General features: G+C 35.9%; 2 protein-coding genes across 2 annotated transcripts; both read left to right on the top strand.

Moving 5' to 3' along the window:
• Positions 1 to 960: 960 nt before the first annotated feature.
• LOC132544984 (putative deoxyribonuclease TATDN2) lies at positions 961 to 6,564 on the top strand (the record flags this gene model as incomplete). Its single annotated transcript, XM_060208650.1, has 2 exons — positions 961 to 1,173; positions 6,424 to 6,564. Coding segments are annotated over 2 exons (354 nt in total), but the record flags the coding sequence as incomplete, so codon positions are not given.
• An 11,988-nt stretch (positions 6,565 to 18,552) lies between these two features.
• LOC132544994 (uncharacterized) lies at positions 18,553 to 23,400 on the top strand. The gene is made up of 3 exons (XM_060208658.1): positions 18,553 to 18,847; positions 22,074 to 22,162; positions 22,534 to 23,400. The coding sequence occupies exons 1-3, from the start codon at positions 18,553 to 18,555 to the stop codon at positions 23,398 to 23,400; spliced, it is 1,251 nt and encodes a 416-aa protein (XP_060064641.1).
• The last annotated feature ends 3,133 nt before the right edge of the window (positions 23,401 to 26,533 follow it).

Below are 26,533 nucleotides of genomic sequence, written 5' to 3' on the forward strand. Positions count from 1 at the left end.
CTGGATGGATCCTTCTGATATTTCATAGATATTGGTTTCCCTTGGTCCCAAGTTGTGCATTGTACCTTTTTTGGACTGATTTGAAATCAAGGTGGCCCACAGGCAGCCATCTTGGATGTCGACAGTAATACAGCACAAGCATATTGTCCATTATCCACCTGTAACTGACTGCTATCTAACAATACTTTGGGATCTTTTTCAAATAATATTTGCTAATAGGTGCTTAATAAAAATATCTTGTGCCATCATTGAGTACATTCAATGAAGACCAGTTCATGAACATTTACAACACCTGTAACAAACAAAAACAAATAAACAAAGAACTGAAAACAGATCCTCAAATGGTGGGCGCCAAGATCCCTCTGGGATCTCTTGTTATCATCAGCAGATAGTAATTTAGTAATTCAGGGAAAATTCCTGACTTGTCATCAGAGGTCAGGTTCAGTATGTTGGATGATACAGTAACAGAAAATGTCCAGACTAAAGAATAACCATATTATTTGGATGTTTGTGATCATATATTATGACACTGAGTTCTACGGGCAAGTCTGTGCTATTCAGATAGATGTTTACATACCCATTAAAACACAGAAAGATCATCATAGTAATCAGCAAACCTTTAGAAAATTTATATATGTTAAAAAACTCAGGGTAACTTCACAGTACTTTTGTGATGTCTGTCAAAATGACCCTGAATTAGATTTACCTGCTGAGGTTATGAGATGTGATGTTGTGGGCATACTTACCACATACAATACAGTAAAGACTAACTGTCAAAAAACAGGTTATTGTGGGCTTTATTTCGGGAGATACTTACCACATACAATACAGTAAAGACTAACTGGCAAAAACAGAAGGTTATTGTGGGCTTTATTTCTTGATCAAAAAACATTAAATGTTCATTTCTACCACATATTAGAATCAAAAACCAATTAAAGCACCCTTCTTCCTTGTTGACAGACTGTGCCCCGGAACTACAGAATCCATTGCCACTGCTTCACAGGGGACTATGAGTCGGCCAAGAAGTGGATGAATTTGTTCCCTAATCTGTACATAGGCTTGACGCCACTTGTCACCTATCGCACTGCCACACCCACTCATGAGGTTGCCAGATTCATACCTCTGGATAGACTTTTACTAGAGACTGATGCACCATACTTCATACCAAAGAAGGTAGGTTTATTAGGTCACCTGAGCCAAAGGCTCATGGTAACCTATTGCCATCATGATTTGTCTGTCGTCGTTCATTGTGCGTTGTTAACTTTTCACATTTATTCGACTTCTTCTCAAGAGCCACTGAATGGATTTTGACCAAACTTTACACAAAGCATCCCCATGGGAAGCTGCTTCAAGTTTGCAAAGAAAAAAGGGCGTTGCCCTAATAGGGGCCCCAGGAGGGGGGAAAAGGGGGTAAAATTAGGTAAATCTTTAAAAAATCTTCTTCTCATGAACCAACAGTCAAATTAAGTTCATATTTGATATTTAGGGTCCTTATGGCAAGGTCTACAAAGTTTGCGAATGAAAAAAAAATCGGGTAAAAAACGACCCCAGTAGGGTCAAAATTCAACTTTGACTGATTTCAACCAAATTTGATAGAAAGCATCCCTTAGTGAAGGACATATGAAATTATGTTGAAAAAAGTGATTATGTCCCCTTTGGGGCCCATAAGAGGTGTAAAAGGGGCCATATGTAAAAACCTTCTTTAAATGACTTCTTCTCAAGAACCAGTGGATGGATTTTGACCAAACTTGGCACAAAGCATCCCCATGGGAAGCCGCTTCAAGTTTGCGAAGTAAAAAGGGCCAAGATGCCGGCATCGCTGCCAGTACAACAGAACTGCGCGTGCGGGCCATGCAGATCAAGAAAGGTCATGGGGTCTCCAACTTTGAGCATCGGTGGGATAGGCTGTCCGATTTATGAACAGAACAACAATCGCACAAAAACTTCATGACTCATTGAATCCCACAGATACCTCATCAAAATGAGGCAGAAATTCAGACACTACTATAGTCCCGACCAATAGTAAGACCGTCACTATTCTAACGACGGGAAACGAAAAAAAAAATTAGATTCACCGTAATGCTAGCGTGAATGGCCGATGATTAAAACATTCGAAATTGATTTTATTTTACTTTTTTGTTGTTGTTGTTTTTATCTCCAAACTATCATATAAGACCGACGACTTTTACATATAACTATGTGAAGGGAGGTAATCCAATATGGCGGACGCAGAACTCGGGAATGATAACCCCAAGAATGGCATGTTCCTGCGTATAATGCACACCCCCTTTTTGACACGACAGTTTTAGCTTGAAAAAGTGCACACTATATGCAAAAATTTACGGTGATGGCTGCAATAAGGGCCACAGGTTGGGGTAAAAAAGGAGTAAAATTAGGTAAAGTAAGCTTCTTTAAGTTTACAATAGAAAAAGGTGTGGCCTCAATGGGGGCATATTTAAGGGACAGAAAGGGATAGAATTTGTTAAATCTTAGCAAATCTTGTTGTCCTGAACCAAAAGTGTAACTTCATATAGATGATCTTTAGGGAAAGGACTGCAAAGTTTGTGAGAATAAAAATAACTGGTCCAAAATTAGCCTTTCTGATATTTGTTACATATTAATCTTTAATAAAGCCATGTTGTGTTTTTATGACAACCATATAGGCAAGAAAAAATGTGTAGTCAGATCTTTCATCAAACCCGGATGTTATTACTCGCTGAACCTTCTATGTTCTGAGCTACATGTATAATATGGTTCAATACCTGTGGTAACACTACATTTCTCAGCCTTGATACATATATATTCCTGTCTCAGAAGTACCACAAGATTTTTTCACATTGTTTTATGTGATTTTTTTTAGTTGGATGCCTTATTGTATTAGGCAAGGAAAAGATTGTGGATAGACTTGAAATTGTCCTGATTTTTTGTATACTTTAGCAATACATGTATCTACTAAGCTATATTTCAACTTGTAAATGAAAACATGATTTGCTTTATATAAATGTGCAACCCTGGCCTCTGTTTGGCTAAGACATTTTGGACTTCCTCTCAAGAACAACTGGGTGGATCATGTTCAAACTTGGTTCAGATGTTTTACACACAGTCCAGCACAAGTTACATTTTTGCAACATTTTAAAATCCCCAGATTATTGACATATATTCCTAAGGTGACCGTTAAGGCCCCTTGGGCCTCTTGTTCCACTAGGTAGACTTGAGACAGATGTTCCATACTTTATACCAAGGAAGGTAGGTTTACACCACTAGGTAGACTTGAGACAGATGTTCCATACTTTATACCAAGGAAGGTAGGTTTACACCACTAGGTAGACTTGAGACAGATGTTCCATACTTTATACCAAGGAAGGTAGGTTTACACCACTAGGTAGACTTGAAAACTACGTTCCATACTTTATACCAAGGAAGGTAGGTTTACACCACTGGGTAGACTTGAGACAGATGTTCCATGCTTTATACCAAGGAAGGTAGGTTTATTCCACTAGGTAGACTTGAGACAGATGTTCCATACTTTATACCAAGGAAGGTAGGTTTTACACCACTAGGTAAACTTGAGACAGATGTTCCATACTTTATACCAAGGAAGGTAGGTTTACACCACTAGGTAGACTTGAGACAGATGTTCCATACTTTATACCAAGGAAGGTAGGTTTTACACCACTAGGTAGACTTGAGAAATATGTTCCATACTTTATACCAAGGAAGGTAGGTTTACACCACTAGGTAGACTTGAGACAGATGTTCCATACTTTATACCAAGGAAGGTAGGTTTTACACCACTAGGTAGACTTGAGACAGATGTTCCATACTTTATACCAAGGAAGGAGGTTAGCTATAGGGATAAAATAGCATCCGTTGTCCATCCATCATCCGTCTGTCAACAAATGCTACTAGTCATGAATGACTGACAGGTTTTCGAACAAAATTGGTCAGGAGAATCCTTTGGGGAAGCGGGAACATTTTTTGTAAAAATAGTATGTCCCAGGCCCCCAGGGCCTTTAGGGGCAGGTTCAAAAGGGAAATTTGACAAGTCCTTTTAATTTCTATTCATCCTGGAGAAATGATTGGATTTTGCCCAAATTTGGTCTGAAGCATTTTTGTGTAGCCTGCAGAGCTGACGGACACTTAGGGATCACTTTGTCCGCCATCACGCGTCATCATTGGCGGCGGCAATGGCATTGTTCGTACGAAAGTTTTCTTGACTTTTTTGGGTAATGCTTTGCGTTATCAAAATGAAATTTAGTATATGGTTTCTTGTTTGAAGGGTACAGATTAAGTTTGATTCTTGGCTATCTGTAACCCCCTTTGAACTTAGAAATTCTCTGGAAATTGAAGCTCTGTAAGAATGACAAGAATATTAAAAATTCCAGGAAATACAACTCATCGAAACAATTACTCAGATACAAGGACAGATTATGGGACTGTCCTCTTCACTAAAGACCATATTCAGTGTTCTGTAGAGAAACACCATGTGGAACATGTTGAATTAACTTTATTGAATATCACATACCCTGTTGATGTAAATGTTCTGTCAGTGTACAGCAGACCACGTAAAACGTAGCATAACCTGAAACATACATTAACAATGAAACTTCCTCTATTATCCTCTATGCAAAAAAGTATCTTGATAGGTAACTTCAACACAAATCAGGCTAAATACCAGCAGTTGGAAGGTCACATGAACAACAATGGTTTTATACAGCTTGTTAGAGAACCAACTACAAACAATGCAACAACTATTGATCTCATATTTGTGAACTTTTCGCAACATTTGTGTGCCTACGGAGTGTTAGAGTCCTACTATAGTCACCACAAGCTGATGTGGATATCTCTCACCTAACTGAGATTTCCTGCCTTGTTTGTCTGGTAATAGTGAATAAATAATTAATTAAATAGTAATTGTATTATGCTTCGAGTTATTGAAATAAACAGATGAAGTTTGATTCACAACTCTCTGTGATCCTAGCTGTTTGACAGAGTTATGCCCCTTTGAACTCAAATTCTTTGGTAATATTGTTTTCTGGTTATGCTTTGAGTTATCGAAATGCAATTTTGTATATGAGTTCTTGGTCAAAAGTTACACACCAAGTTCACTTCTTGGCAGTCTGTAACCCTTCTTTGCAGTGATATGTCCCTTTGAACTTGGAAAATTTCTCAGGAATATTGCTTTGGGCAGAAGGGTTGGGGCGCAACAGGGGAAAAAGAACAAATTATTTACAATCCTATTCCTCCAGTAGGAATGATTGTACTTTGTCCTAATTGGTGTGAATCATGTTTGGGTGTAGGGGAAGCAATTTTGTACAAATTGTGGATCTCGACCACCTGGGACAAGAGGGGCAGGGTCCGATAAGGGAGATAGAGCAAATTGTTTAGAATCCTATGCCTCTTGTAGGAATGAGTGGATTTTGTCCAGATTTGGTGGTATTGTGTTCATGTGAAAAGAAATCAATTTTGTATAAATAATGGGTCTCAACCTTCCATGTCTGGAGGGGCAGGGCCCAATAGGGGAAATAGAGCAAATTCTTCAAAATTCTACTTCTGCAGAAATGAGTAGATTTTATCCAAATTTGGTGTGGATCATGTTTTGGTGTAATGGAATCAATTTTAAATGAATTGTAGAGGGGATGGGCTCAATATAGGAAATGTGTTTACAAACTGTTTATATCCCTCATCCATTACCATGTATAGCATTGCTGGGCATCAAGAGATAAACACAATGGTGATGTAAAAATTAGCCATAGGGTCTGGCTAAGTCCTAAAGACTGTTTCATGGTTATATCTTTGAAACAGTTTAGATCCCCACCCCTTAACGATAAATGGCAATGCTGGGCATCAAGAGATAAACACAATGGTGATGTAAGAATTAGCCATAGGGTCTGGCTGAGTCCTAAGGACTCTGTTTCATGGTTATATCTTTGAAACAGTTGAGATCCCCACCCCTTAACAATAAATGACAATGCTGGGCATCAAGAGATAAACACAATGGTGATGTAAGAATTAGCCATAGGGTCTGGCTGAGTCCTAAGGACTCTGTTTCATGGTTATATCTTTGAAACAGTTGAGATCTCCACCCCTTAACAATAAATGACAATGCTGGCCATCAAGAGATAAACACAATGGTGATGTAAGAATTAGCCATAGGGTCTGGCTGAGTCCTAAGGACTCTGTTTCATGGTTATATCTTTGAAACAGTTGAGATCCCCACCCATTAACAATAAATGACAATGCTGGCCATCAAGAGATAAACACAATCACTATGCAAGAACTGACCGTTGGGTGTGGCCCCACCCCTCTGGAGTTAATTTCTGGGTGATATCTATTATACTAATGAAGGTACTAGGTAGACTGGTCAGACAAGTTATTTAGATTATGGTTATGATTTTTAAGCTTTTTTTTTTCTAATTGCAGTTCCCAAAGGAAGATGTTCAATTTTCACACCCAGGAATGGCAATTACGGTGGCTGAGCAAGTAGCCTTTTTAAAGAAATGCTCAGTCACAGAAGTGCTGCATGCTTGTCGCCAGAACACCCGTACAATGTATGGCATTTGAGTCAAAGGCATCATGACTATACCTTGTATGTGCGTATAGGTGCAAATCTCTACAGTTGTTATCAGTTTTGTTTAAATCCGAAGTTCAACAGGACATGTATGCAGGAAAAAAAAAATGATGTCTGAAGCAAGAGTTGAAGTCTATATATCATAGGCTGTGAAATATTTGTTTAAATGTGTTGAATGACAGAAAATTACCTTGAGTTAGGTAATGTATGAGATTTATGAATTTGAAGTGTCTTTAACATTCTGTATTATTATGTATGCACTTTGTGCCATATTTTGGTTTTATTCAAGCATCTTCAGATTCAGAAGTATGACATTTGGCGAAAAATGTTCCCAATTTCTGTATGTGCCTCCCTTAGATTGTATTTGTCAAAGACACGGTGATCTTTCTTAGATTATGTTCGTCTAAGACACAGTGGTCTTAGAAAAATGTCAAGGACACAACCATTTTTCATATCTTCTCAATATTTCACAGGTGACATGCTCATTCTCATTGGATTAATGGCATTGATTCAACGAAGAAAGTTAAGATCACATCTTTTCTCCTTCATAATAGATATTTTGTAGCAGTATTGTGATGAAATGAAATGTATTGTGAGATAAAAGACATTATATCTTTGTGTGGTTTATTTATGTAATCTCAGCTGATAGGCAGTAAAATTTCCTTTGGATGTGTCTATTTTGTAAAGATTTTATTTTGTTAGAAAGCTTTCAAAACATTTTCCAAATATCAAGCATTACATACTTTCGGAGTGTGTCACTCTGAAGTTTCCACTACCTATACACGAAATTAGATGGATTGCAGATAAAATTTTTAATCAAATTCAGAAATTAATGTTTGATTGTATGTTAAGGGTGTATGCTACATCAAGGTGAAGGGCACCTTATTTTTCAAAAGAACTCCTTTCCAAAAATTATAACACTCCTAATGTAAAGCCGGAACTCTAATGGAAATTCCATGTTATATTAAGGATGGCATACATCTAAAGTCAAACAGTGTTAAAGTTGGATGGTGATGTCGGTGGTATAGAACTGTATGTTGAATGTAAATAGTATGCTACATCAAGGTGAAGGGCACCTTATTTTTCAAAAGAACTCCTTTCCAAAAATTATAACACTCCTAATGTAAAGCCGGAACTCTAATGGAAATTCCATGTTATATTAAGGATGGCATACATCTAAAGTCAAACAGTGTTAAAGTTGGATGGTGATGTCGGTGGTATAGAACTGTATGTTGAATGTAAATAGTATGTTAGTCATCATCTTAATGCAAATTTAGATAGGTGAGTTCTGCAATATTTTTATTACATGAAACAACCAAAGGTCACAGTGAAAACTGCCAAATGTTTGTCCTGGACAAAGTTATATATGAAATATCTTTTGTGTAAGTAGGACATGTCCTTTTTCAATGTGTATATAATTGTCTCATCAGATATCATTGTGAAGGCACTCTTGTTTGTAAGTACAAGTACCTGTGTCTGATTGACATTCTACTCAGGTACTCTGTACAGCATTCAGTTAAATTGATACCATAGTTTAGTAATTGTGTCTATTGTAGTGGTAAAATGTTAATACTCTTTTAAAGATAACAATAAGTTTATGAGTAAGGTTGTAACATGTTTGTTATGTAGTAGTGTGATAACAAAGTTTAGAATAACCATATGTAAAAATCCAGTTGTCTCGTTGATTCCTACAGCTGTATGTGTTTTAAGTAAGGAAAGAAAACAAATAAGTGTCTTACTTTTGTAGTCATTGACAATATTCACTGTTCACATTGAATCTGACTTTAAATTGAAGGTGTACCTGTAAAATCACATAGAACTGACCTCCATGGTGTACTTTGACCTCTCAACAATTATAACCACCGATTGACCATAGTTCTAGTGGTATGTCTTTTACAATACTCAAATCGTTGACTAAAGCTCAACCATCTGATCATTCTTAAGCGACAATATCTCAAACATCCAGTTTTCATGTTTTATCTCATGTTGACTGTCCACTATTCATGTGTGTGATGTTATGTAGACTGTCCAGTATTCATGTGTGTGATGTTATGTAGACTGTCCAGTATTCATGTGTGTGATGTTATATAGACTGTCCAGTATTCATGTGTGTGATGTTATGTAGACTGTCCAGTATTCATGTGTGTGATGTTATATAGACTGTCCAGTATTCATGTGTGTGATGTTATATACACTGTCCAGTATTCATGTGTGTGATGTTATATAGACTGTGTAGTATTCATGTGTGTGATGTTATATAGACTGTAGTATTCATGTGTGTGATGTTATATAGACTGTGTAGTGTTCATGTGTGTGATGTTATATAGACTGTGTAGTGTTCATGTGTGTGATGTTATATAGACTGTCCAGTATTCATGTGTGTGATGTTATGTAGACTGTCCAGTATTCATGTGTGTGATGTTATATAGACTGTCCAGTATTCATGTGTGTGATGTTATATACACTGTCCAGTATTCATGTGTGTGATGTTATATAGACTGTGTAGTATTCATGTGTGTGATGTTATATAGACTGTAGTATTCATGTGTGTGATGTTATATAGACTGTGTAGTATTCATGTGTGTGATGTTATATAGACTGTATTATTCATGTGTGTGATGTTATATAGACTGTGTAGTGTTCATGTGTGTGATGTTATATAGACTGTGTAGTATTCATGTGTGTGATGTTATATAGACTGTGTAGTATTCATGTGTGTGATGTTATATAGACTGTGTAGTATTCATGTGTGTGATGTTATATAGACTGTATTATTCATGTGTGTGATGTTATATAGACTGTGTAGTGTTCATGTGTGTGATGTTATATAGACTGTGTAGTATTCATGTGTGTGATGTTATATAGACTGTGTAGTATTCATGTGTGTGATGTTATATAGACTGTAGTATTCATGTGTGTGATGTTATATAGACTGTGTAGTATTCATGTGTGTGATGTTATATAGACTGTATTATTCATGTGTGTGATGTTATATAGACTGTGTAGTGTTCATGTGTGTGATGTTATATAGACTGTGTAGTATTCATGTGTGTGATGTTATATAGACTGTGTAGTATTCATGTGTGTGATGTTATATAGACTGTATTATTCATGTGTGTGATGTTATATAGACTGTGTAGTGTTCATGTGTGTGATGTTATATAGACTGTGTAGTATTCATGTGTGTGATGTTATATAGACTGTGTAGTGTTCATGTGTGTGATGTTTTATAGACTGTGTAGTATTCATGTGTATGATGTTATATAGACTGTCCAGTATTCATGTGTGTGATGTTATATAGAATGTCCAGTATTTATGTGTGTGATGTTATATAGACTGTCCAGTATTCATGTGTGTGATGTTATATAGACTGTGTAGTGTTGTTCATGTGTGTGATGTTATATAGACTGTGTAGTGTTCATGTGTGTGATGTTATATAGACTGTCCAGTATTCATGTGTGTGATGTTATATAGACTGTGTAGTATTCATGTGTGTGATGTTATGTAGACTGTCCAGTATTCATGTGTGTGATGTTATGTAGACTGTCCAGTTTTCATGTTTTATCTCATGTTGACTGTCCACTATTCATGTGTGTGATGTTATGTAGACTGTCCAGTTTTCATGTTTTATCTCATGTTGACTGTCCACTATTCATGTGTGTGATGTTATGTAGACTGTCCAGTATTCATGTGTGTGATGTTATGTAGACTGTCCACTATTCATGTGTGTGATGTTATATAGACTGTCCAGTATTCATGTGTGTGATGTTATATAGACTGTCCAGTATTCATGTGTGTGATGTTATATAGACTGTGTAGTATTCATGTGTGTGATGTTATGTAGACTGTCCAGTATTCATGTGTGTGATGTTATATAGACTGTCCACTATTCATGTGTGTGATGTTATATAGACTGTCCAGTATTCATGTGTGTGATGTTATGTAGACTGTCCAGTATTCATGTGTGTGATGTTATATAGACTGTGTAGTGTTCATGTGTGTGATGTTATATAGACTGTGTAGTATTCATGTGTGTGATGTTATATAGACTGTGTAGTGTTCATGTGTGTGATGTTATATAGACTGTGTAGTATTCATGTTTGTGATGTTATATAGACTGTGTAGTATTCATGTGTGTGATGTTATATAGAATGTCCAGTATTCATGTGTGTGATGTTATATACACTGTCCAGTATTCATGTGTGTGATGTTATATAGAATGTCCAGTATTCATGTGTGTGATGTTATATAGATAGTATTCATGTGTGTGATGTTATATAGACTGTGTAGTATTCATGTGTGTGATGTTATATAGACTGTATTATTCATGTGTGTGATGTTATATAGACTGTGTAGTGTTCATGTGTGTGATGTTATATAGACTGTGTAGTATTCATGTGTGTGATGTTATATAGACTGTGTAGTATTCATGTGTGTGATGTTATATAGACTGTGTAGTATTCATGTGTGTGATGTTATATGACTGTATTATTCATGTGTGTGATGTTATATAGACTGTGTAGTGTTCATGTGTGTGATGTTATATAGACTGTGTAGTATTCATGTGTGTGATGTTATATAGACTGTGTAGTATTCATGTGTGTGATGTTATATAGACTGTATTATTCAAGTGTGTGATGTTATATATACTGTGTAGTATTCATGTGTGTGATGTTATATAGACTGTATTATTCATGTGTGTGATGTTATATAGACTGTGTAGTGTTCATGTGTGTGATGTTATATAGACTGTGTAGTATTCATGTGTGTGATGTTATATAGACTGTGTAGTATTCATGTGTGTGATGTTATATAGACTGTATTATTCATGTGTGTGATGTTATATAGACTGTGTAGTGTTCATGTGTGTGATGTTATATAGACTGTGTAGTATTCATGTGTGTGATGTTATATAGACTGTGTAGTGTTCATGTGTGTGATGTTTTATAGACTGTTTTGTTTTGTTCAGTATTCATGTGTGTGATGTTATATAGAATGTCCAGTATTTATGTGTGTGATGTTATATAGACTGTCCAGTATTCATGTGTGTGATGTTATATAGACTGTGAAGTGTTGTTCATGTGTGTGATGTTATATAGACTGTGTAGTATTCATGTGTGTGATGTTATATAGACTGTCCAGTATTCATGTGTGTGATGTTATAGACTGTAGTATTCATGTGTGTGATGTTATATAGACTGTGCAGTTTTCATGTGTGTGATGTTATCTAGACTGTCCACTATTCATGTGTGTGATGTTATATAGACTGTCCAGTATTCATGTGTGTGATGTTATGTAGACTGTCCAGTATTCATGTGTGTGATGTTATATACACTGTCCAGTATTCATGTGTGTGATGTTATATAGACTGTGTAGTATTCATGTGTGTGATGTTATATAGACTGTCCAGTATTCATGTGTGTGATGTTATATAGACTGTGTAGTATTCATGTGTGTGATGTTATATAGACTGTGTAGTGTTCATGTGTGTGATGTTATATAGACTGTCCAGTATTCATGTGTGTGATGTTATATAGACTGTAGTATTCATGTGCGTGATGTTATGTAGACTGTCCAGTATTCATGTGTGTGATGTTATATAGACTGTCCACTATTCATGTGTGTGATGTTATATAGACTGTCCAGTATTCATGTGTGTGATGTTATGTAGACTGTCCAGTATTCATGTGTGTGATGTTATATAGACTGTGTAGTGGTCATGTGTGTGATGTTATATAGTATTCATGTGTGTGATGACTGTCCAGTATTCATGTGTGTGATGTTATATTCATGTGTGTGATGTTATATAGACTGTGTAGTGTTCATGTGTGTGATGTTATATAGACTGTGTAGTATTCATGTGTGTGATGTTATATAGACTGTGTAGTATTCATGTGTGTGATGTTATATAGAATGTCCAGTATTCATGTGTGTGATGTTATATAGACTGTCCAGTATTCATGTGTGTGATGTTATATAGACTGTGTAGTATTCATGTGTGTGATGTTATATAGACTGTAGTATTCATGTGTGTGATGTTATATAGACTGTGTAGTATTCATGTGTGTGATGTTATATAGACTGTATTATTCATGTGTGTGATGTTATATAGACTGTGTAGTGTACATGTGTGTGATGTTATATAGACTGTGTAGTATTCATGTGTGTGATGTTATATAGACTGTGTAGTATTCATGTGTGTGATGTTATATAGACTGTAGTATTCATGTGTGTGATGTTATATAGACTGTAGTATTCATGTGTGTGATGTTATATAGAATGTCCAGTATTCATGTGTGTGATGTTATATACACTGTCCAGTATTCATGTGTGTGATGTTATATAGACTGTGTAGTGTTCATGTGTGTGATGTTATATAGACTGTGTAGTATTCATGTGTGTGATGTTATATAGAATGTCCAGTATTAATGTGTGTGATGTTATATAGAATGTCCAGTATTCATGTGTGTGATGTTATATACACTGTCCAGTATTCATGTGTGTGATGTTATATAGACTGTGTAGTGTTGTTCATGTGTGTGATGTTATATAGACTGTGTAGTGTTCATGTGTGTGATGTTATATAGAATGTCCAGTATTCATGTGTGTGATGTTATATACACTGTGTAGTATTCATGTGTGTGATGTTATATAGAATGTCCAGTATTCATGTGTGTGATGTTATATACACTGTCCAGTATTCATGTGTGTGATGTTATATAGACTGTGTAGTGTTCATGTGTGTGATGTTATATAGACTGTGTAGTATTCATGTGTGTGATGTTATATAGAATGTCCAGTATTCATGTGTGTGATGTTATATACACTGTCCAGTATTCATGTGTGTGATGTTATATACACTGTGTAGTGTTGTTCATGTGTGTGATGTTATATAGACTGTGTAGTGTTCATGTGTGTGATGTTATATAGACTATGTAGTGTTCATGTGTGTGATGTTATATAGACTGTAGTGTTCATGTGTGTGATGTTATATAGACTGTGTAGTGTTCATGTGTGTGATGTTATATAGACTGTGTAGTGCTCATGTGTGTGATGTTATATAGACTGTGTAGTATTCATGTGTGTGATGTTATATAGACTGTAGTATTCATGTGTGTGATGTTATATAGACTGTGTAGTATTCATGTGTGTGATGTTATATAGAATGTCCAGTATTCATGTGTGTGATGTTATATACACTGTCCAGTATTCATGTGTGTGATGTTATATAGACTGTGTAGTGTTCATGTGTGTGATGTTATATAGACTGTGTAGTATTCATGTGTGTGATGTTATACAGACTGTGTAGTTTTCATGTGTGTGATGTTATATAGACTGTGTAGTATTCATGTGTGTGATGTTATATAGACTGTGTAGTGTTCATGTGTGTGATGTTATATAGACTGTAGTGTTCATGTGTGTGATGTTATATAGACTGTCCAGTATTCATGTGTGTGATGTTATATAGACTGTAGTATTCATGTGTGTGATGTTATATAGACTGTGTAGTGTTCATGTGTGTGATGTTATATAGACTGTGTAGTGTTCATGTGTGTGATGTTATATAGACTGTGTAGTATTCATGTGTGTGATGTTATATAGACTGTCCAGTATTCATGTTAAATTTTGTGTTGACAGTCCAGTCAGTATGTGTGATCTTATGTTAACCATCCAGAATTCATGTGTGACCTTTGATTGTCTGTCAAGAATTTGTGTGACCTTTTGTTCATTTTCCAGTATTAGTGCTACTTTGGATGGAGTGTCCTGTATTCATTTGTATGACCTTGGGTTGACCTCCAGTATTAATTTATCATGCTACTTCCACCATTACTGTCTCCATTCTCGGCGATTCTTTGCCTATATCATATTTGTAGTTGGGTCATATTGTCATATGGCCAAAGATCGATTTGGCTTACATATTTGAATTTGTAAAAAAAAAAAGGCGAGGAAGCCTTTAATTCAAAATTTGGAAAATTTGTTTTATTGAATTTAGAAAGAAAATGAAATGAAGACGAACCTTTACAGACATTCCCATGCACATGTTTTATTTTGTTCTTTTTCAGCTTGACTTGTCACATTCCGCAATCTCAAACAATTATCATGGCCTCTTGATGTTAGTTTTAGTGCTACCCAGCTCACCAGTCACGTGAATTTGAGACTTTCGTTGAATAAAAATTGTTTGGAAATTACATGGTTTTGGTTTATATTGAGTTCTGCTTGTTTTCAGTCTTTACAATACATCTCATGCAGACTAGATTACACTTTGTACCAAAGTTTCGCATTTTAACTTCCTTACCACTATTAGCAAATTACCTTAATACCATATTTGAAGTGCAGATAGATTTTCCGGTCAAGTAACATTTTCTGGTCAATGATGTGATGCAAAAAAACAGTTTGGACAAGGAATATATGTGTAGGTTAGAATGCCTATTGTGGAAATTCAGTTCGGCTTTTAAATATGCAGGTGCGTTTTTCTGCTTTTCGCCTTCCTGTGCGACTGAAATCTGTTCGATTTTTTTTTTTTTTTTTCGGGAATTTGAAATTTTGTATTATAGTAAAAGCGAATTATTTGGTTTCGGAGACTTTCTTCTACTACATCTTAATGTTTTAAACGCCTTTGAATTAACTTCAACTCAACTATTGTATTGAAATAATGGAGAAAACAAAATGGAGCGATTTTACAAACTGTTGGTTGAAAGTGTGTCGTAAAAGGATCGTGCCCAATCTCTGAATATGCTGTTTTACTGACGAGGAGGAGAAAAGACGACTCCGCCAAACACATCAGCTGATATAACGGCAGGGATTCAGATATGTTAATGGGATGTTCAAGGCTATCAACCGCAAGAATATTGACTGATAAAGCAGTGGGAACGTGCAGATACCGTATTTGGGAGTGCTAATATTCAATACATCTATTACCTAGTTATTCCACGTAATCCAAAAACACGGTATCAGGTGCAGCAAAGGCTGTAGTAGGATCTATGATTACATGTAAAAACCTGGATGTATATTTCTGTGTAATTTTAACACAAAATTTATTTAAAGCCTTCATTGTGAGTCCCTGCGAAAGTGTGTACTTAGGCATAAAAAGCGAGACAAAACACTGGAGTTACAAGGTACCGACAAAGGTTAGCTCACAACTATAAGACGAAAAACTAGCCAGAATCCTTCATCCCATAAGCTTTTTTACCAATCTAAGCAGCGGATTTCACCTCTGTCACAATTAATCTGGTAATTGACTGATTTAGAAAGACGCTTGATAGTACTGCCGTTTTAGGTGATGTGGAGAAACGGTGCTCTGATCGATCGAGAACTGAAACATGCTATGTTATAAATTAATTTCCTTGACCCACTTTCAGTGTCAAAGAGTAAAAATGCGTTAAAATAATTCTATTTTCAGAAAAGACTTATAAAGATCCACGAGGCCCATGTAATACTATTTAAACAGTAGCAAGCTGGATGAATGAGCATATTTTTCCAAGCTCAATGAAGGCACAAGGTCACGGTATTTGATCTACAACTTAGTAGCATTGAACGGGCCTCTTATTCCAGAGTCCTGTCTTTGATCTTTCTGCCACCCTTATAAAAGATCACTTCTTCTCGGTTGAGGGTAAAATCTTTAGCTTTTACATTGATATATGACATCAGAGTCTTATAATCGCTTGGAAATGTGATCCGCAAAAATGTTTCACCGCGAAAATGGTGTAGACATAAAATAGCGAAATTTCACAGTTGTGAAGTCGAGCAACTATACAACATTTGGAATAGATTTAAACGATATTGTATAAGTTACATAGACAGATAAATAACAGTAGAATCTATATGTACTTTAAATATACTTAGGCACAGAATGCTATAAATCTCCGAAAAGATTGCGAAGGAAACAAACCCAGAGGTGCTGGAAATCAAGAAAAGAAAAGCGGATTTCGCAAAAAAAAATTGACTGCCGTCTTCAGCCCTTACCTTCTGAAAAGTAAATCACTAGAAAGTTTGACACACGGCTACATCACGGAACAAGACTTTGGTTGTAGATAAGGTCGTCAAGATAGCAAGACAAATTGCAGGGACTAGAAAATATCCCCAGTGTTTAAAGTCTGGCAATAAATTTCAACTTATTATTTCACTTTAGCTATTGTGACAAAACCGATGTGTACATTTTTGAAGAGTGTGTAAGAAGTATATATCCTTTAAAACAATAAACCTGGGGAAACCGCCAGTTGTTTATAAAAGGTAAAATTACAGCTCTTCAGCCGCTTAGGGAGCTCAACCGTGTAACATCGAGCTCATCCATCTTAGGTATGTATCCAGGTTCATAAGAAGGATTGTTGATACCGTCTCTCAGGCCTTTTTCAGGCTAATCGGAAACTGTCGATGTAAGAAAATGGATTCGTACACATCTTTAAACTGTTATACATGAGACTATAGGATATCACAGATACCGTAGCAACCAAGTAGCAACCGTCCTTTCCTTGATGTAAACGCAGGCAGCTGTATCTGGAACGTAAACAAAAGAACCAAAAATAGTATGCTGCTATAGGCGACTGGAATTGTGCTCGTGTTATTTACGTTACAGATACAGGTGTCTGGTGTAAATGAGTTATCGGATGCTAGTGAATGCTTCATCAAGAAATCTCTAAGCATGTCAAACTCCAAATAGAAAGCAGTGACCTTGACCAGGACAAATTTATAGGTGGCTGGAAATTTTATGTTTTTGTTGGATATAGACAGCCAGAAGTAATCCGGCTTTGTAATCAATGAGAGGCGAGTGAATTGTGCCGAAAACAGGCATGCAAACCTCCTTAGTTGTGATTGTGCCGAACTCATGCCGACTGTATAGTGCTACCACACTGAAATACACTTCCGAAGGGCCCCAGTCTCATTACTCCGACAACCAATTGTTGCTCTGCTTCTTGCAGTGCGATGCGTTAAGCAAAGAGTAATCACTATCATATCTAATAGCTCTGGTTTGACTCAAACGGGGGAACACTGAAAGCCTTCATCACGTGGACAAACGCTCAACTATAGGCCACGATTATGAACAAATAATTGTTTAGAAAGATGTATGAAATACCAGATCCCAGATTTAGTTGCCTCTCACTGATCAGTCTATAGGGGTATAGCAGGTAGGAAGAATTCTTTCGTCCTACCTGCAGAGCAGTGAGCCCTTAGTAAACGTCCCGGAAGTATTGTTTAACTATGGGTATTTTTAATATCAAATATAAAGAAACGTTGTCTTCAAACTGAAACGTATTAGCAACAAATTATCTCAAAATGGTCTCGCTGAGAGCTTTATTGTAATACCACTTGTCAAAAATTTTGAAAAAAGTCGCAATTCAATGGATTTTCTCGGTCGTTTTGGCTTCAGTACAACGAGACAATGTTTGTATTGCAGTGACATTGTGTGGTGAATAATGGAAACTTACAAGTGTGAGAGGTGGTATATATATCACAAATTGTCATTTAGCAGGTAGGTTGTTTAAAGTCTCAAGTGTTTGTCTAGTAAATATGTCGCACATATTCGACAAGGCATTATAAAAAATAAGTGTTCTTGTGACAGTGGTAACGTAAGTAAATATCGTATCCGGGGTCTTCATACCAGGTAACTCTGCAAAACGGTAGACACTTGCCAAGTTTGAGGTCTCGACTAAACCAAGCTCGTTTATCTTGCCTGACAATCAGAATGGCCATCTTAAACGTCTCTCTATCAACATAGATATTGTGCGAAATGTGAAATCGATAATCGATGTCTTGTGACATTTAGAATGACATATGTAAACTTTTCCGTTCTAGACTTGGAAATTTCTGGTGAATTTAGTTAGAGAAACTTGGATTACGTGTCGGGAAGTAAAACGGAGTTTGGAGTTTGCAACAATACAATATCATATACACAGGGAAGAGAAGAAAACAGTTGGAGACATGTAGATCTGTGTCGGTGTGGTTTTTGTTTAAAAAGAGACATTTGTAGCAAATCCGGAATTATAATGAACAGGGAGCAGAAGAAAAGAATTACACAGAACATCACTTGTCTGAAAGAAAGACTGATTGACCTTGACCCAATTCTCGACCTCCTGATAGAGCGGGATGTTCTCACAATGGGACACAGGAACCAGATCGAACAAATTGCTTGTCCCACCAACCAAAGGAAGTTCAACGAGTTTATATCAGTTCTGTTGGCCTCTCCCGAACCCAGTGCTTACCATGTATTTATCGAGGCTCTACAGGCAGAGAGACATCAATTCATCGTGGATAAACTACAAAACACGGTCGTCAAGGAGAGTATGTATTAGATACAATGTCTTTTGGTAGAACGTGTTTTAATCACTTAAGTTTCCATATAAAACTAGTCCAAATAATTCTGACTGTCGACCGTGACAAAGAACAGAAAGTCAAATCGCGGTTACTTAGAACGATTCGGACTAACAAAGATTTCAAAGATTTTAGTCATCACTCAGACACACTATCATGTACAAGAGGTCAACATTCAAATCAAATATACAACTGTGGTAGACACTATTACACACATCTCATTCAGTGTAAAGATAATATAGTATTACTCACGCCATACCATAAATTATAGAGTAACATTTTAGAAAATATTACTCGCGCCATGTACAGTATAGTGATATGAAAACCATTTTACACACAATGTTAGTTAGGCAATTTTAAACACAACAAGATGTATACATCACATCCATACTAATACCATTTAAACACATTTCTCCATAAAACATTAAGTAGATGTCTATTACAATATCACACTAATCACACAATACAAGCCAAGAACTATATAGTGTGTTACCAAATTATTATCCATTAAATTTTACAATATCATGGGCATATTTTACATACGAATATTTGTAATTGTTTTTTCTAACACACGGGTGAATACTGCCAAGTTTGATAATACCCAAACATTGTATATCGAGAATAATCCTTTCATTACTGAACATTTGTTTGAGATAGAATTCATAGATTTGTCGTATAACTTGTGTATTCATGTTGCTGGCCCATTGATTAAATTGTATTTAAACATTTGGATGTGTTCAATGCAGGACAAATTTTGTAACGTAAACATTAGGTTAAAAGCACATGCTGGGTTATGAAACGACAAAGGATCGATAAAGGCGATAGTTGTACACGACGGTCTACACCTGGTTAATAACTAAAACTTACTGCAACAATAGATTCAAGTAAGAAAAGTACACGTACGTAATTATAAGGATTGTATGAGCCAGAAGCATGAATGTATTTTCCTATTTTAGTCTATTGATCAGGGTTTCGACATCCGATGTATTAATATTTAATCTATAATTTGTATATGTGATAAGATTTCTTAGCTTGCTGGTTTATAAAATACGGACGTGTTCTTCATTTTCAACTACAAGACTTTTATTTTACATGATCTTTGTTGTATATACAGGTATAGGTATATTTTTCAAACGGGCCGTAACCGTTTCAGGTCACACGTTCTAATTTTTACGAATAGCTTTCTATATCTGCCTGATACATTTCTCTGGTCTTTAAATCAGTTTCAGCTTCTAATATGATAACAATTACAAATATTACTGTTTTTTTTTTATCTGTGTTATAAAAAAAGTGCGTATCATGTCTTTCGGGCCATAATTACATTGGAAGTCTTCTTCTGTGATATCGAACATTCTAATACTTCCTAGTGCTTCTCATACACAAGAAGCTTACTCATCAGGGATCCCTGGTCTTATTCCTATTGTACGTTTTTAGAAGTCTCCGTTTGAATCTTTCTTTTTTCATATTTTGTCACATTTGATTGAATTTGGATAAAGATTCTTTAACGTACAGGTATTTTCTCCCTCTTTGTCGTTTTTGTATCGCTCAAGAAGCAGAAGACTGATATTCTTCTGGAATGTCTGGTCTCATTCTCCTTATACTTTCTCTAGTACTCCCTGTAGATCTTTCTTTTTATCATTTTTTCCTCTTTTTTCATCGAATTTGAACTTGAATTACGATTCTGTTGAAATGTCGTTATATTCTTTGCTGGGTTTCTTATATTTACTGAACGATAGTTATGAAATTGTTATTTTGCTTTAGCCTGTAGAAAGTGAATCATTTTGAATATGATTGTAAACTAAAAAAAATCATAAGATCTTTATTGGATATCTATCCATCACTACATTTGCGTGTGTCTGGTCACACGACTCGCCGCGACTAAATAACATATTGTAATATAGTCACACGACTCGCCGCGACTAAATAACATATTGTAATATAGTCACACGACTCGCCGCGACTAAATAACATATTGTAATATAGTCACACGACTCGCCGCGACTAAATAACATATTGTAATATAGTCACACGACTCGCCGCGACTAAATAACATATTGTAATATAGTCACACGACTCGCCGCTACTAAATAACATATTGTAATATAATTCATTTTCCTAGAGGATCTGTTTGTGTTGATTTCGTCGGCTCTCGTAATCTACTTAATAATATTTCCACAAACTCTTAAAAAATAGTATAAGTTGATATATTGAGCTATATTTTCCAATGAAATGAATGTTGAAGAAAAACTAATTTTTGAAAAACCTCGAAAACAGAGCCCCATGAAAGTAGATGGTTTCGCAGTAAGTAAAACTGAGAGGTAATTAAGAATATTCTGATAATCTTTACAAAGGTACTTAACCACACAGAAGCTACGGTCCAGTTAGCTCCAACGATAGAACAGACACTCTATAACTATATATGATAGTAATTCGGTTACAGCGCCAGAGCATGGTCTAGTTGAATCGTCGTCAGCTCTGTAAAACTAGCAGTTAAAAACAATATCGAAATATACTTTGTAAAACGTTTAAGATTTATCACATAATTCGCCTGGTATCCAGCGAATCCGCCCATGTAAAATATCACACGTGTAATATATCCTGGCTCGTATTTCATTGGCTACACCGGTCCGAAATCAATTGTGATGTCATAATCTGGACAATGACATTACGTCATGAATCGAAAAAGGCGCAAGAACTGGCTGCTTCGTATGATTAGGTCATGCACATGTAAAACCCATTTCAAAATGTATCTTTGCTGAGTTATGTGGTAAAATTGTGTCTTTAATGTTTTCATTTCATATGAGATTTTACGAAACTCGTCTCGACATTCTTTTACTCGACTTGTTTCATAAAATTTCCTATAAAAGTAAAAAAAATATTTCAGACCCTGCTTCTATTAAGATTTCTCATATGAAATATTTACTAAAAAATGCAAGATAACGAGATATTTGTATCTTATATGAAATATATTATGATATGCGAGATACTTAGTATTCTTTCTATATCACAATGTTTTAAATAATTACATCATGTGTACTATTTCCTGAAGAACACGAGCAATCTTTAATAATGACATTAATAGTAGTGGTGGTAACCGAGCTTGCAAATGTTAGAAAATGTCATTGGTCAAGTAGGTGTAGAAGTTCTTAAAGTAGACCCCGTTTTTATGGCCATTGTTTTTAATCTTTTCCTGTAGACCCGTACCAGATCCCGAGAACATCGGCATACATACCTGGAAGCCGCGAGGCGAGGCCAAGCAGTCGTCAAGCAGTCGTTCATCATCAGGTAATCACCTCAGCTTTGTTAGTATCTGCACGTCTTTGCGACAGCTAAGATCACATGATAACGATTGTCCGTAACTTAGGCTAAAAAGCAACAGTGTCATTTGTGTTTTGACCTAGACAACACCAATGATTTATTTCGTTAAAGGTTTATGAATGGAACTGCACCTCGCACGTTTCGTCCTTTTAGGATAAGTCAGTGATGGTAGACAGCAAAATGTTGTGGAAATACAAACGGAAAGGCAATTGAGTCTACACCTGTCCAAAGTTGAAAGTATAGAAGTGGAGGGGGTGTACATTTATCAAAATGTTATGTATGAGATGATTTTGATATTATAGAAATGCGTACATGCTGTTTTCTATTGACAATTTCAGACAAGAAATGTGAATGAGGGCGCTGGTGCTGCTTCTGGGACACATCGCGTGCCTAATATGGTCCAACAAGACATGACCTTTCAGATGACTAATGTGCTGGCCCAGTTTTGTGAGAAAATGACAGAAAACTTCGCAGTGCAGTTAGAGAAAGAGCGTCGCCATTATCAAGAAGACATGGACAAGCGAATTGAGGAAAAGTTTAATTTGTTTCAGCAGGATTGGTGTGACCAGAAGGACGAACTGCTTCAGAGGAACGAGGAAGCCATTAATCATCTCAAAGAATGTGTAGATAAACTCCATCAGTCCAACGTTGAGTACCAACGTCTGAGGGAGAAATACGAGAAATTGAAAAGCACACAACGCGAGATGAGAGACAAGGAAAATGAACGATGGAAAAAACTGACTCAAATGAACATGGATAATGTAGGTCTACGTAAGGAAAATGAAGAGTTGCGTCGCAGAATATCAGGTCTTCAGGACCAGGTTCTTGATTTAAATGGTGAAGTTCGAGTTGCCAGGGATAATGAAAATCAGGATAGAGCAGAAATCGAACGATTGACAGTAGAGAACACGAAACTAGAACGTGAACTGGAAGACAAGGTGAGAGAGGCAGAAAAAATCAAACAGGAAGCAGAAGAAATGTACGCCAAAATACAAACGGATATTACGTCACAGAGGCATAATTCAGCAGAAAGTGAATATAAAGAGGCTTTGGAGAGACAAAACACCAAGCTGGATGCCATATTTGCCGCCATGGATGACCTGAAATCTTCAGACAAAGCGATCTCACCAAAAACACTGGTGCCGCGCACAGTGACCATTGGTGTAAACATGCCACAGCGAGGTCAGAAGACAACCAAAAAGTAAATCTTCGTCACTAGCTTAGATAAACATGTGTAATGACTAGACTTATGAGGGATTTACCAGCCATCAATATCGCAACAGAGAAAAAAAATGTTGTCCGTGAATGATATACGAGTGTCACTTTACATTGTTGTGTGTTATTTCATGATAGAATATGTTATTCTTGGGAAATCCTTGTACTTAGTGTTAGATGTTACACATCCAAGTCTGATGATAACTACTGTCAAATCATATAATTAAATCGTCATAGGGTGAAGTCGGGTGTCATTGTTCATTCTAGATCACCAATAAAACGTTGTAAGGTTTGGTAAACAGATATTTACTTTGGAGTGGCCTTTGTATAGATTTTATAGTAAATGTTTTCTGTAAACATTAGATAACTGTTGTTTGACTATTTAACAAACAGTACCTATATTTCTTTCATGTGACATGGCATAGGTCATTCGCGTTTCTTCGTTATTTTATGATAGTTATTCTTTATATTTCCAACACCTTTTCCGTGAATTTTCTCGACTTCGTTTAGGGACGGATTTTGAGAATACTTGGCCATTTTGTACAATGATATCCATAGTTTGTTCTCACAATATCCATTTAATTTCCTGTTGTTTATTTCACAAGGTATACAAAATTATCTACACTGCTAATTTCCATGTGACGCCATTTTCCTAAATATGGTTACCAAACTGCCGTCAAAATGGCATCCCAAAAATATGGAAACAATATGATATGTGTAACAAAGTCAATATTTGGAGGTTATTTAAACAATAAGCGAAAATTAAGTGTAATCATGTTGTATAAACTATTTGGATGAATATATAGATATATAGATAAATAGATACATGTTTGTCGGTGGACTGGTACAGCGGGGATGTGTTGCACAGGTGTAGGCCTGCAGATCATTGAAATGATCGCGTCCAGAGTAGTAAGCAACTGTCCAATATTAATTTAATGTTAACAGGTGGTAAACAGTAAGTACTGCCGTACTGTATCACCTTCATCATAATAACCTTTGGCTACTGTATTAGGAAAGTTGGACATATTTGTTCCAAGATAAGGTATTGCGATCGCTATAACCATCGGGCATGATGACAATGATCGCAGCCCTATGTGTATAAAAGGCACGGTACAATTTGTAAACAGAGTCTGATTCTAGAGACCAAGCAGCACGCCAGGCTCCGCTCTCCTGACCACCGACCTGTCCACTCTCTATGTGACCTCGCTGTCTGAAGATTAAGAATACCTGTCAAGAAGACAACCTTCGTTTCTGTATTTGTCTCTCGAGGGGCTGTGTTTCAGATGAAACAATTATCCATTAGTGTGCAAAGTTTCATTAAAAGTGATCCTAGAACGAAGTCAGAAAAATTCGTTGAATAAAAGTTAGAAATACAAAGAAAATATAGTATTTTTTTAAAGTGAAAGACTTGTGGCACGTCACTCAATGTAGCTCTGTATAGATGTCAACACACGTGGGGTATCGGAATTTCCCATCTTTTTTGCGGCATCAAAACATCCGGTTATCTTTAACATCACATAACAACCTCCAATTTGATTTTGGTTTCTTACCAGTTTGTTATGTTTTTCTTTCCAATTGTAACTGTGCCTACTCAGTTTTTTTGTCTTTCAACATGAACTGATGTCTCGTTGACTCCTGATCATGGTTTTACCTTTCTACTCATAAATTATAATGTTGGTATCCCTTTTACTTTGACGTCTCTATCTTCTGTATATGTTGTTGGTGTCCCTTTTGCTTTGATGTCTATTTCTTCTGTATCTGTTGTTGGTGTCCCTTTTGCTTTGATGTCTCTATCTTCTGTATATGTTGTTGGTGTCCCTTTTGCTTTGATGTCTCTATCTTCTGTATCTGTTGTTGGTGTCCCTTTTGCTTTGATGTCTCTATCTTCTGTATCTGTTGTTGGTGTCCCTTTTGCTTTGATGTCTCTATCTTCTGTATCTGTTGTTGGTGTCCCTTTTGCTTTGATGTCTCTATCTTCTGTATATGTTGTTGGTTTCCATTTTGCTTTGACGTCTCTATCTTCTGTATATGTTGTTGGTGTCCCTTTTGCTTTGATGTTTCTATCTTCTGTATATGTTGTTGATGTCCCTTTTGCTTTGATGTCTCTATCTTCTGTATATGTTGTTGGTGTCCCTTTTGCTTTGATGTCTCTATCTTCTGTATATGTTGTTGGTTTCCCTTTTGCTGATGTCTCTATCTTCTGTATATGTTGTTGGTTTCCCTTTTGCTTTGACGTCTCTATCTTCTGTATATGTTGTTGATGTCCCTTATGCTTTTGCTTGTCAATCCGGTTTGTTACCTACTGTTTTCTAGGTGTTGTCTTTTCTGTATGTTCTCTCCCTCATCTTCTTTCGTTGTTTTCCGTTTTTAGATCATATTTTAGTGTCATATTACATTATGTACATACTTCTTCTTTTTCTTCTCCATCTTTAGAATATTCAGACAGACCTAAATATGTCCATATTATCACAACCTTAATTAGTCGGACACGCTTATTATAACTGGCCAGTAATACCTAAATATAACACAAACAATATTCATAAATAAGGACTATTTATTAAAATCCTTTTTGGTGCACTTCATGGGAAAGTCTAGAGAAAATTTTGGCTAACAAGCTTTGTATAATGAAAGATTTTGATGTTTTTGTTTACATTTCCCTTTTTGGCAAAGATAACAACAGATGTTAGAGTATATAAAACAGAAATAAAAATATTTAAGTAATTAAAGATTAAATTAAATGTAAATAATAATAAATAAACTGTAACAAGTTAAGATCATACAGTATTATATAACAAGTACCGGTATATATGTTACATTCCAAGAACAATTACAGACAGAAATCACACACCATTGCACATGTATACATTAAGTTAATGACATATAAATACAGTATCTCTAACACGGGACAACACTTTGATGATAACAATATTGGAGGAAGCACATTGTCTTTTTATTATGAATTCAAAGAATAAATATATTTTGCTCCTGATGCAAAGAATATGAGACTGATGGAAAGAAAATTTACAAAATCTCAATAAACCCTGATTGTCTTCACACATAACTTGATTGCTGTGACACAATTTTTGTAAACGGATGTCATGACACTGAGGAATCTATAACACT

Source organism: Ylistrum balloti, unplaced genomic scaffold (assembly GCF_031769215.1).
Source record: "Ylistrum balloti isolate Yb309-2 unplaced genomic scaffold, AGI_CSIRO_Ybal_v1 Utg369818, whole genome shotgun sequence".
NCBI classification, from domain to species: domain Eukaryota; kingdom Metazoa; phylum Mollusca; class Bivalvia; order Pectinida; family Pectinidae; genus Ylistrum; species Ylistrum balloti.

Coding starts and splice junctions, on each gene's coding strand:
- LOC132544994 (XM_060208658.1), top strand. CDS start 18,553: ATGAACAGGGAGCAGAAGAAAAGAATTACACAGAACATCACTTGTCTG. Junction 18,848..22,073: donor AAACACGGTCGTCAAGGAGA/GTATGTATTAGA, acceptor CTTTTCCTGTAG/ACCCGTACCAGATCCCGAGA. Junction 22,163..22,533: donor AAGCAGTCGTTCATCATCAG/GTAATCACCTCA, acceptor TGACAATTTCAG/ACAAGAAATGTGAATGAGGG.